Below are 13,387 nucleotides of genomic sequence, written 5' to 3'. Positions count from 1 at the left end.
GTCTTTGAATGTTATCCAAAGCAACTACACCACATCATTCCATCCACATCATCAAAGGAGATTTAACTTTTATCTCCTTATGCTACACCACTACTGAAAGCTGGGAGATTTATGTAGGTACAGAGTGCTGTTACTTGATTACATATCTGAAGTTGAGGATAATGCCCCCATTCCCATCTAACCTGAGTTTTGATGGTCCCAGAGCAATGATTAAAGAGATGCCAGAAGTCCATCTTCTACAACTCATAATTTGAGAGTTAAAGTTCATCACCCTGGCATTTCATTTTCCAAATATCAAAAACTGATTGTGGGGGTGGGAAGAGCCTCAAGAAGGAGGGGATATAGTATGTGTATATATATATACACATATATGTGTGTGTGTGTTCAGTGTTCAGTTCCTAAGTCGTGTCCAACTCTTTGCAACCCCATGACCTGCAGCACATCAGGCTTCCCTGTCCTTCCCTATGTCCTGGAGTTTGCTCAAATTCATGTCCACTGAGTTGGTTTTGTTAGAACTCTCCACTGTGACCCATCCATCTTGGGTGGCCCTGCATGGCATGGCTCATAGCTTCATTGAGTTACACAAGCCCCTTTGTCACGATAAGGCTGTGATCCATGAAGGGGATGTGTGTGGGTGTGTGTGTATATATGTGCATATATGTATATATATATATATATATATATAGTTATGACTGATTCATAATGTCATTTGGCAGAAACCAACACAACATTGTAAAGCAGTTATCCTCCAATTAAAAAAAGTGAGAGATTAACAGACGATGTCAAGAACTGTGTGGAATTTTAATGACCTGAGCTTTTAGTGACCAAAGCAGAGAAAGCAGTGGAGGTGGTAAGAGTCAGAGGTAATCATGGGCCATGTAGGACCTCATCCACCACACTAAGGGTGGTGAAGAGCCACTGAAGTGTTTACGCAGGAAGATGGCCAGATTGGCATTTTAGAAGGATCCTTGTGGCAGATGGATTGGAGAAAGCAAGACTGGAGGCAGGGAGACCACACCTCTTAAAACTGATACCAAAACAAATCATTTTCTTTTTCTACTTCAAAAAACCCCCAATTTTGGAATATGAGGAGCCATTATCCAATTCTATTCTTCGTCCTAATTCCATTGTACAAACTCAGCAATGATCTTCATTTGTTTCTTAAAGTATCTCATTTTAAACATAGGTAATAATAATTATATCACAGGAATATTGCTGTCTAATTCTAGTTTGTCAAAAGCTTTAGGATCTTCAGCTGGAAAGGGGATTATGGCTGCATGCAGTACTGTCTTGGAGAACTCTGCATCTTGCTTCATTGAGTGGAGCTAGTGTCTGTGTGTAATCAAATTAACCACACTGCTAGAGCTTACACTGTGATTAATGAAGCCAATGCAAACTGATTGAAGTGATCAGTCTATTATTTTTAGACTGAATAATTAAGCTTAGAGAGTGTCAGTGTTTTTTCAAGTAGCTTATTTTTTCAGATGACTGTTGACATTTTAGCTTTCAATCTTCCCTTACTCTGTCAGTTAGCTTTGTGTCAACTTATTTCATGTCATGCAGATTTAATTTTCAGACAAAAAATGTTGAATTTTTATAAATTTTTATTTTAAAGAGTGGAACTAAGGTCCACCTTAAAAAACAAAACAGAACAAACTCAACATAAAGAGGAATAGAACACATTTTACTAAAGTTCTACTAGTCATTGGGTAGCACATGAGCACCTTAACATATGTGTTCTCATTTAATTTTCTTCCTGACCACACAGTGACTTTGGTATAATCCCCATTTTATGGATGAGGTAATAGGCTTGGGTGGTAAAATAATTCATTGCAGGTCATAAGTGAGCAAGTGGCCGGGCTAGTATTTGAACCCAAATCTCTCCAATTCTAAAACTCACACCACAAATAGCAGAAGCCTGTGCCTACAAAGTGTGCAAAAAGTGTGTTATTTGGGGCCTTGGTGACACATACCTTCAGTGTCTTGTTGTGTCTCTGCAGCTCCCGGCACAGACTCTCCAGTTTGCTTCTCGCCAGGATAGCTCTGCTGTGTTCACTTTGTAGCTGGTCCTTTTCTTTTTGGATCTGTGCCTGTTTCTTTTGTAAGAGTTTTAACTTCCTTTGCTCAGTGCGATGTTCATCCAGCTAGATGTGGGGGTGCAAATGTGAAAGAAAATGGCAGGAATCTCTGTTGAGTTGATAGGAGCAGAAGAGGAAATGCCTAAAGACCACCCTCTGGTTGTTCGGAAAATTTGTTGCTATCATCACTGTCCCCTCTGGAATCAAATGAACTTCATGAGTGTTACCATGGCAATACTTGTAGATATGATTTAAAAGCATAACATTTATAGGATTTTCCTTTATCATTATTATTATTGATCTCTTTTACTTTGATCTTCTTTTCAGTAGTCTAGAAACAGTTTTATCTTTCTTGAGTCTAATGAAGTCAGTCAGTATAGAAAGGCAAGTTTCAGAATTTATGATAATGCATTGCCGTAGGAAAATGGTCAGTGGTGTCTGCATGGTTTACATTTAAATTTTCACAATTCTTTCTCAAAACAAGCTTTAGCAGCTATTTTTAAAAGTAGAAAAGTGAAAAGCAGCTAGTAAACAGAAGGTGAAGTGTGTGGATTATGAGAAGGGAGAGGAGCATGTACTCCTCGACTATTTAAGGACTGATGACCTGTCCCCAAAGTTTCCGAAATAGCCGCTGCACAACTCAGCAGCATGCAAGGGGAGTGTCGGTAACAAGCCGTGCTCTCTGCCCATCCCCACACCCTCCTTGCTTATGGCGAGTAAATCATGACACTTACTTCTGCTGAGCGCAGGTGGGGCCTCCTCTCAGCAGCCACATTTAAAGTACCAAGGGCAACACGGAAAATGAAACCAATGGACCCCTGGGCTTTTTGTCTCAGGACAAAAAGTTCTGAACTAGGGGTTGCCAGGCAAAATGTAGGACACCCAGTTGAATTTTAGTTTCGAATAAATAGGGAATAAATTTTTAGTAAAAGTATATTCAAAGTATTTCCGTTTGCTGTTGGTTTACTTGAAATGCAAAGGTAACTGGGCATTCTGTATTTTTATTTGGTAAATTTGGCAACAAATATTTATGGAATTCTAGTTGGAATGGGAGAGTGTGGATTCAGCCTCCCTCATTCCAACTAGAATTCCATAAATATTTGTTAATATAAATTAAGCCTTCAGAGACTGCATACTGGGAGTAGGACTGGGATCTGACAGTGTGACCATGAGCAAGCTGGAGCCTGTTTTTCAGAGCCATTTCCTCCACTGGACTGCGTTCCCTTAGAATCTGAATGGTGCGTAAGCCAGGTGGGTACTCCCTGTGATAATTATCTTGTTGGCCAATGAGGAGGAAAAGGCCTGGAAGCTCGTGGGTTCTTCCGACTGCAGGTGCCCCTGGTGCGTCTCAGAGCCAGATACAAATGGATACACACACACACACACACACACTGTAAGCCCTGATATGTGTCTTAGTTAGTTACCTTATCTTGAAAAAGCATTTGTTCTTTCTGAGCTGGGTGAACAGGATTGTCACACTTTCTTCAGTTCACATCTTATTTCAATCTTCCTCCCTCCCTCCCTCCCATTACACTGAAATGTCCGTGGTAAACCTTTGCCAGATTAAGCTGGGGATATTCATTCATGATATTCTATCTTCATACTTATGTATGTTTTTACTTATTAGTGAGCATTATTAGTACTTATTAGTGACCCAGGAAAAACTAGGTCCATATTACTATAAATATTAATTGAAATTGGTATCTTTCTTGAGGTTCATTTGGAAAATTGATATTTTATTATATATTTATCATGCTAACTTCATTTTGCACCATAGTTATTAGATATGGATGAAACTACTTGTCCGTGTGTGTGGACTTTAAATGAGCTGTTGTCCTTTCTTGAAATGTATGTGTTATTATTATTGCTGTTGCCATTTTGGTTTAGACTTTTCCTTTGGAAGATTAAACAATGTGTCAGGGTTTCTCAGCCTTACCACTATCGACATTTGGTGACAGTTCTTTGTTGTGGGGCTTGTCCTGTGCACTGTAGGCTATTTAGCAGATCACCCCTACCCACTAGAGACCAGTAGCGTCCTCACCTGTGATATCCAAAATATCTCCAGAGACATTGCATGTTGTCCCATGGTTGGCAAGAATTTCCCTCTTTAGGGTAACACTGCCCTATGTGGATTTATCTGAGCATCAGGAGAAGGATATTTGCTTATGTTTCGTAAGTTGGGAGAGATGATTTGTGCTTGCTCACTGACCATTTAAATGTTCTAGTTTTACTGAAGGATCATACACATTTGAAATATTGCTAGGTCTATCTTGCTTTGCTCTAAATAAAACCCCTTAACTTTCTGACAGTTCTTTTTAGAGTGTGACTAATTTTGTTCAACTACTTCAAGTTTATGTGATTGCATATGGTGTTTCTTAATGGATGAAAGCAAACATTACAACTGAGTCAACTTCCTCTGTGATTTAATAATACATTTAAATTCTCACAGGCATATAGGATTTTTATCTGCAGTTTCTCTTGCTCTCTCTCTTTTTTTTAATCATTAAGTTAAAAAAGTGGAATTAATGCCAAGTAGTTTTTGATGTTGTAACTACTTATATATTGAGGAAATTTGCAAAAATATTTCTTCCAGGTAATTTCTTAATTTAGTCATGATGTGTCCTTATTTATTTATGAACTTATTTACTAATAAAATATGGTTGTTGATATTACAGGATTTAGAATCTGTAAGGGTGAGTGAACTTGAGTAGCAATGTGATTCAAAGCTTTTGAATTTAACAATTTACTCTATGTTAACACTTAAATTCCAGACACTCTCTATATTAATTTCTGAATCAGTGAGTAGGGACATAGCTTTTAGTCTCCAAGTAAAAGACTGAAATTCTTCATAGGGATATGTAATAGGGTTTTGAGGTCAATTTTCTCCTATTTATTTTTTCTAGAATGATCTTTTGAGTTTAAAAGTTTATTATAGGATATGATACAAATGCCAAAGTATAGTAAGTCCGAGCTGAGTAGAATTTCTGGAAAAAATAACCTCTGTGGGATCGACTGCTTGGCTAGGAGGATAAGGGGGTTTGGGGAATTCTTGAAGTCCAGAGTGAACAGCCCTGGCTCATAAGAAAGATCTTGGTCAGACTGGATAAGTGATTCTTTTCTGATGTACTGCTGTGGGGCTACAGCAACATAAAGAGTAGTAGTCTGGAAGATGCCCAGTTCATCTAAGTATGGGGCATGGTACTAGAAACTAAATATGAATGGCCTTGGTGTGAATTAGTAAATTGAAGGGTAAATTAAAGGGAAATCAATGTAGTAATTATCGAAAAGAGCAAGGACGGACCAGTGAGGGTCCAGATTTGGGGGACCAGATGGGGTCAGATTTGGGGGGAAAATATTATGTTTGACACCTACTGTTTTATGGCGCTGAAATTGTTCATGAGTGGTTAACAGCCAATATTAAACAAGTTGCAGTAAAATTGATACACTAATACTTGCTTTAAAAATTTCTACCATTCTTTTGGAAAACAAAATGGCCATTAAAAACATTTATACTGCTTGATTTAGTAATCCCAATTCTGGAACTTTTCCCTTGGATCATAAAAGAGAAGGAACAAATCTCATGCATGATGATGTTCACTGCACCAATATTTGGTAAAACAAACAACGGAAGGAATATAAATGTCCCCAAACTAGAGAACCAGTAGAATAGAGTCAATTAATGGAAAATTTCATAGCTTTGACAAAATATAATTATGAAGAATACATGTGAAAATGTTTGTCACATGAGCTGAAAAACAGATACTAAATTCTATGCACCTAATGATGGTAGGTATACAAAAGGTATCTTTGTATAGTAGAACTGAAAAGGAAGACAGATAAAGCAGCATTCATGTTTTAGATTGTAGGATTAGAGATATTTTTACTTGTGTATTCAGCTTTTTCCTTATATCACTGTGATGTGGTTTATGTGATTAAAAAATAATTTAAAAGCATTGTTGGCAGAGTTAAACAGTCACTAGTCAGTCAGGGTTTCAGAATTTCTTTAAGCCTGTGCTGTGCTGTGCTAAGTCGCTTCAGTCGTGGCTGACTCTTTGTGACTCTATGGACTGTAGCCCACCAGGCTCTTCTGTCCATTGGGTTCTCCAGGCAAGAATAACTGGAGTGGGTTGCTGTGCCCTGCTCCAGGGGATCTTCCTGACCCAAAGATTGAACCCAAGTCTCATGTCTTCTGCATTGGCAGGTGGGTTCTTTACCAGTAGCGCCACCTGGAAAGCCCCTTCTTTGGGTCTGTTGCATGACAATAAAGCATAATGATGTATATGAATGTACAAGGAAGAAAGGAAAGACTACACAGGGATCACAGGATTAAAATCAGAGTGAAAAAGAAGGTAAACAAGCCACTCATAAACTCTACTCCATCAATAGGGATAAAATGCAACCAGAGACCTGAGTAGTTTGTGGGTCTCAGTTTTGGAGACCTTCTTTAAAAAAAGAAGAAAATTTAAAAAAAAAAAAAAAAGAATTTTTTCTTCAGGGCTTCACAGGAGCCTATGCAAGTGAGAGGCTCTGACTCTTAAGCTTTTTTGCTGTGAGGTTAAATCTGCCTTCAGGGGCAGTCCAACCTACTGCCAGGAGGAATTGTTTTGTTGTGTGTGGGGGGGCTGTCACTGCTTCTCTGAAAGAAAAGAGTAAGTGGAAAAAAATGAGAAAAAGAAGCCGAAATGAGAGAGAGGTGGCATGTTGCCCAGCCCCACTTGAGAGGACACCACATCTCCACAGCGGGTCTCGTACACCTCGGGGCTGGTGCATGGACCTCAGGTGCAACCCCTTTAGCCAGTTTTTGTGAGGCTTCACTGAAACTAGTGGTGCTGGCTTTGCTGAGCCCTTTTCTTTCTTCCAAGTGGACTATTTTAAGAGTACTGGTGAGGAGACCATCCACTTCATGGATTCTCTGAAGTCTGGGAGTGGCTTCTCTTCCAGCCATTGGCCCTAACTTGTTGAGAGGGAGACTGCATGTGGAGGATCTATAACTGGAAACAAAATCCATGTCAAGTGCTTTGCCATTGTGGGGGGCAGGAGAAGAATGTAGATCATGGAGAATAAATGAATGAGTGAATGCATTCATCAGGAATAAATGAGAATGTTTCACAAACTGAGGGGTGGAATTAAGTCAACCTCTGCCTTACTTGAGAAGACCGTTCCCTCAAAAAACCTGTGCTTAAGAACTGGTTGAAAGTTTACTTTTTATTTCTAGTGTACTTCTGTTTTATTGCAAAGCCAAAAAGAACTTTTAAATTTTCACAATTTTTAATTATCTCTGATTTGCTCCTCCATTTCTCAAATCCTGCACATAATTGAAGGTGGAATGATTCCAACTCTGTTCTCTTTCTTCCTTTCGCTTTTATTCCTCAGTTTTTCTGTTTCTTTCTTTCCTGATATAAAAAATTTCCAGATTTAAAAAATCTGCCTTTGTGAATTCTGATTTTGACTTGCCTGAGGTAACCAGCCAGTCTATAATGATGTACCTGAAAAGCTAACAGCCTCCTTTTCTCAGCTCTAACCAGAGCTTAGATCTTTCTGGCAAAAGGGCTAATCAGAGAACTTACCAATTCAGCGTATTTCTTGAATAAAAAATCAAACTTTTCCTCAGGAGTTTGCAACTTGTTCAGATTTTGCATTAGCAGGTTGGCTTCTTTGCCTTAAAAGAAAGCAAAAACCATAAAGACATTTTAAAAATTAAGAGTTGAACTTGAAGTCAGATGATGAGGGCTGGAATCTCAGGTGGTCTACTTGTGCTGTCGCTTTGGTCATGTGCGACTCTTTGCGACACTATGGACTGTAGATTGCCAGGTTCCTCTGTCCATGGGATTCTTAAGGCAAGAATAGTGGAGTGGGTTGCTATGCCCTTCTTCATGGGATCTTTCCAACCCACGTCTGTTTGTTAGCTGCTATCCAGCCTTGGGCAAGTCACTTCACCTATCTGAGATGCAGATGTAAACTTTTTTTTTTCCCTTTGAAAAGGAATGACACCTACTTTGCAAAATAAGTGATTAATTGAGAAGTTTATAAAAATGTGTGGTGCAGTGTCAGGCTCAATGTAGATTCTCAATAAATGTTGACTTTAAGAGTAGTCCCCACATTTCCATCCCAATAATTCGTTCTTAGTTACTTCCCCTTATATTCTAAATATTCCAGGGAATTTTGAACATTCTGAAAATATTCAAAAGAATAAAAAACCACTGACTTTATGGAAGAGTGGATCATCCACTTTCCCATGTTAATTATTTAAAAAAAAAAAAAAAGGAAGCAAATCAGCCTATATCTGACTACTATAAAACAGTTGGCATTAATACCTGGAGCTGTAAAAAAAATCCCAGCCCAAAGCAGATAAACTTGACAGTTTAGTCTGCACATGTTTTTGGTTTTGTTCCTTTAGTGCCTGTTTCTTTTTTGGGGAGGAAAACCGATTGTCTTGTTTCTGTGTGTGAGCCCATTTCATGCAGTTTGGGTGGGAATAACTCTGATCATATTTCCTATCAGAGAATAAAGTCAATATATAGAGAAAATGGACCCAAGACATGCAGGGCCTTTTCCGCAGGCCTTTTTGTGTCTCTTTACAAGTTTAGCCTCCTGGGTCTTCCCTTCTCCCACCTAGACCTTAATTTCTGCTGGCAGTTTCATCTTCTGTTCCCAGTTGGAGTTTATGTTATGTTTAAAAACTCATCTGTTCATGATTATTTGATAGTGAGCCTTAGATTCTTTCTTTCCGTTCCCCATTGTTCTTTCTTTTGTCTTTTGAGCTCAACCTCCCAGTTAGCCTTCCTGAGATGCTTGGATCTTTGGTATCCACAGGGATGCCTTTAGATCTTTCAGTATCCATAGGGTTGAGGGTTGCACGCAGGAGCTGGACCCTGAGGCCTACACACATGTACCACTGAACGTATCTTTGCCAACAGTAGGGTCAAGGTGGAGCAGCTTCCCCATCCTCACCTACCTGTTCTAGCTGCCCTGTCTAGTCTGAGTAGAGAAGTCAAGCCACCCAGCAGAGCCTCCATTTCCTGATATAAATCTGCTTGAGAATGTTAACAATTTTGACAACCTCTCCCACAAGAACAGGCATTTCTCCTTTGCTGGAATTTTTGCTTTCATCCTGGAGAAGCAAATATATCATGGAATTAGGGTTTCCAGGTGAAATATAGGACATGGGACACTCTTATACTAAAATATAATGGTGTCTCTGAAATTTAATGTTCCTTGGGTGGCTTGTATTTTCACACTTGCTAAATCTGGTAACTCTAATGGCGTAAAAAAATTTTAGGTTTAGGAGGAACTTCAAAGAGCACCCAGACAACTAGTTAGTTTTATAGATTAAGAATAGAAAGCCCAGAGAAGCCCACAGTTATGTAATTAGCACTGGCAGAGCCAAGGCTTGGATCCAGGGTTTGTCTACTTGTTCTAAATCACTCCACTCCCATGTGGAATTTTGATGCCAGGGAAACCTAGAGAAATAAAAAGAAACTTCTTTTGAAAAAAGAAAAAAATGACCTCATTCCTAACAGCAGGTTTCATCTATCTTTGCCCAGTGAGTCAGTTCAGATTAGAGACATGGTCTGAGACGGGGGAGAGGGTGGGGGTGAGTGGTGCCCAACCAGCAACCCAATTATGGCCTGTGGCATAACATTGCCTTTAAACTGATAAGCTCTGCTGTCCCACCCCAACCAGGCTTGGCTTTGAGTGATTTCTGTAGCAGCAGGGATGGCTTGTGTTGGTCTGGCCATCCCTTCGCCCTGGTCTTCAGTTTGTGGAAGGCGCCTACATAATGACTGCTGTCCTGGGTTACAGGATCATCCATTAAAGGCAGGAGACTGTACTGTTGATCATGTCTGGCCCAGCATCCCGTATAGTGTTTGGTCCATGGCAATTGTTTAGTGAATCTTGGTATAATGATGGAACTAAACAGAGCCAACCTGTGCACACTAATATCATGTAAATCAAATAAACACTGTCCAGAACTTTGTGATCAACTGGAGGAAAGACAGGTCTTACTCTCACCTGTGACCTGTAATGTATGCTTAGCATAGCTCTCAATGTGAGTATCAACCAGAAAACCATATCGTGTTTCTTTTGGGAAAGATAGAAACACTTGAGTGAGGGCAGTGGGTCTCTTTTTCTATGTTCAGTATCTTCTCCCCCTTTAGTTTTTCTAACAATGAGAACAGTTTTTTTTTTTTTAATTGTCACACTTGCTGAGGTCTTTTTCTGCTCTCATATTCTCTTATTTTGTATAGAAGTTTAACATTCAGATGCATCAATCCACCCTTCAAAAATGATTTCTAAAAAAAAAAAAAAATAAATCTAAGAAATTGGAGACAAACATGTACATAATCCATTCTTTGTAACATGAGAGAGCTTAGTTTTTACATGTTCATTAAAATTTTGCTGGACTAAAGTGCTGTGTCATCACTTCATGGGAAATAGATGGGCAAACAGTGGAAATAGTGTCAGACTTTATTTTTTTGGGCTCCAAAATCACTGCAGATGGTGATTGCAGCCATGAAATTAAAAGACGCTTACTCCTTGGAAGGAAAGTTATGACCAGCCTAGACAGCATATTAAAATGCAGAGACATTACTTTGCCAACAAAGGTCCGTCTAGTCAAAGATATGGTTTTTCCAGTGGTCAGGTATGGATGTGAGAATTGGACTGTGAAGAAAGCTGAGTGCTGAAGAATTGATGCTTTTGAAGTGTGGTGTTGGAGAAGACTCTTGAGAGTCCCTTGAACTGCAAGGAGATCTAACCAGTCCATCCTAAGGGAGATCAGTCCTGGGTGTTCATTGGAAGGACTGATGCTGAAGCTGAAACTCCAGTACTTTGGCCACCTGATGCGAAGAGTTGACTCACTGGAAAAGACCCTGATGCTGGGAGGGAATGGGGGCAGGAGGAGAAGGGGACAACAGAGGATGAGATGACTGGATGGCATCACTGACTCTATGGACATGAGTTCGTGTAAACTCTGGGAGTTGGTGATGGACAGGGAGGCCAGGCGTGCTGCGATTCATAGGGTTGCAAAAGTCGGACACGACTGAGCGATTGAAATGAACTGAACTGAAAGTGCTGTGTGCCATTGTGTGGAGGAGAGATTAGACCAATCATCTTGTAAGAAAGGCTGTCATTGCAATTTTAGGAAATGGGGTCATTAGGTGACAGTGTCAGACACAAGAAGAAAAATCAGCTTTATGTGTTTAAACTACTAGCAGTTTCTTAAAGAAACCTTTCCTAAAAAGAAGAAAAAAACACTGAGCCTAATAATGAGATTAGCAAGAAGAGATAAGAAAGCCTTCCTCAGTGATCAGTGCAAATAGAGGAAAACAACAGAATGGGAAAGGCTAGAGATCTCTTCAAGAAAATTAGAGACACCAAGGGAACATTTCAAAGGAAGAAATGGTATGGACTTAACAGAAGCAGAAGATATTAAAAAGAGGTGGCAAGACTACACAGAAGAACTATACAAAAAAGATCTTCATGACCCAGATAATCACAATGGTGTGATCACTCACCTAGAGTCAGACATCCTGGAATGTGAAGTCAAGTGGGCCTTAGGAAGCATCACTATGAACAAAGCTAGTGGAGGTGATGGAATTCCAGTTGAGCTATTACAAATCCTAAAAGATGATGCTATGAAAGTGCCGCACTCAGTATGCCAGAAAATTTGGAAAACTCAGCAGTGGGCACAGGACTGGAAAAGGTCAGTTTTCATTCCAATCCCAAAGAAAGGCAATGCCAAAGGATGTTCAAACTGTCACACAGTTGCACTCATCTCACATGCTAGCAAAGTAGTGCTCAAAGTTCTTCAAGCAAGGCTTCAGCAATACGTGAACCGTGAACTTCCAGATGTTCAAACTGGGTTTAGGAAAGGCAGAGGAACCAGAAATCAAATTGTCAACATCCATTGGATCATCGAGAAAGGAAGAGAGTTCTAGATAAACATATGCTTTATTGACTATGCCAAAGCCTTTGACTATGTGGATTGTGGATGACAACAAACTGTGGCAAATTCTTAAAGAGATGGGCATACCAGACCACCTGACCTGCCTCTTGAGAAATCTGTATGGAGGTCAAGAAGCAACAGTTAGAACTGGACATGGCACAACACACTGGTTCCAAATCAGGAAGGGAGTACATCAAAGCTGTATATTGTCTCCCTGCTTATTTAACTTGTATGCAGAGTGTGTGAAATGCCAGGCTGGATGAAGCACAAGTTGGAATCAAGATTGCTGGGAGAAATATCAATAACCTTAGATATGTGGATGACACCACCCTTATGGCAGAAAGTGAAGAGGAACTGAAGAGCCCTCTTAATGAAAGTGATGGAGAGTGAAAAAGCTGGCTTACAACTCAACATTCAGGACTCCCCTTGTGGTCCAGTGGCTAAGACTCTGAGCTCTCAATGCTGGGACCCTGCGTTTGATCCCGGGTTGTGGAACTAGATCCCACATGCCACAACTAAGACCCTGTGCAGCCAAATAAATAAAAATAAATATTAAAAAAAACCCTCAACATTAAAAAAACTAAGATCATGGCATCCAGTCTCATCACTTTATTGGAAATACATGGGGAAACAATGAAGACAGTGATAGATTTTATTTTCTTGGGCTCCAAAATCACTGTAGATGGTGACTGCAGCTGTGAAATTTATTTATTTATTTATTTATTTTATTATTATTTTTTAAAGATGCTTGTTTCTTGGAAGAAAAGCTATGACCAACCTAGACAGCATATTAAAAAGCAGAGGCCTTACTTTGCTGACAGAGGTCCATCTAGTTAAAGCTATGGTTTTTACAGTAGTTATGTGTCGATGTGAGATTTGGACCATAAAGAAAACTGAGCACCAAAGAATTGATGCTTTTGAACTGTGGTGTTGGAGAAGACTCTTGAGAGTTCCTTGGACTGCAAGGAGATCCAACCAGTCCAGTCCTAAAGGAAATCTGTCCTAAATATTCATTGGAGGGACTGGTGCTGAAGCTGAAGCTCCAGTAGTTTGGCCACCTGATGTGAAGAACTGACTCATTGGAAAAGACCCTGATGCTGGGAAAGGTTGAAGGTAGGAGAGATGGGGATGACAGAGGGTGAGATGATTGGGTAGCATCACCGACTCAATGGACATGAGTTTGAGAAATCTCTGGGAGTTGGTTTTGGACAGGGAAGCCTGGCGTTCTGCAGTCCTATGGGGTTGCAAAGATTTGGACACAACTGAGTGACTGAACTGAATTGAACTGAATAATGAGATTATTTCAGGGAAAACAAAATAAAATAAAACCTTACAATAAAAAAGAAAAATGTCAGAAAAA

General features: G+C 39.7%; 1 protein-coding gene across 2 annotated transcripts in view; it reads right to left on the bottom strand.

Annotated features, from left to right (window-relative positions):
• TXLNB (taxilin beta) overlaps positions 1 to 13,387 on the bottom strand; it is a 56,085-nt gene that overhangs the window by 34,500 nt on the left and 8,198 nt on the right. The window contains exons 3-4 of one of the 2 annotated variants that reach the window (XM_020913944.2): positions 7,646 to 7,737; positions 1,974 to 2,144 (exon numbers count right to left, since the gene is read on the bottom strand). In XM_020913944.2, coding sequence (XP_020769603.2) covers positions 1,974 to 2,144; positions 7,646 to 7,737 — 263 coding nt within the window. The remainder of the gene's footprint in view (positions 1 to 1,973; positions 2,145 to 7,645; positions 7,738 to 13,387) is intronic. The other variant, XM_020913945.2, reaches the window with a different exon arrangement.

This window comes from Odocoileus virginianus, chromosome 34 (assembly GCF_023699985.2).
Source record: "Odocoileus virginianus isolate 20LAN1187 ecotype Illinois chromosome 34, Ovbor_1.2, whole genome shotgun sequence".
Classification (NCBI taxonomy): domain Eukaryota; kingdom Metazoa; phylum Chordata; class Mammalia; order Artiodactyla; family Cervidae; genus Odocoileus; species Odocoileus virginianus.
This window is presented reverse-complemented; position numbering and strand designations above follow the sequence as displayed.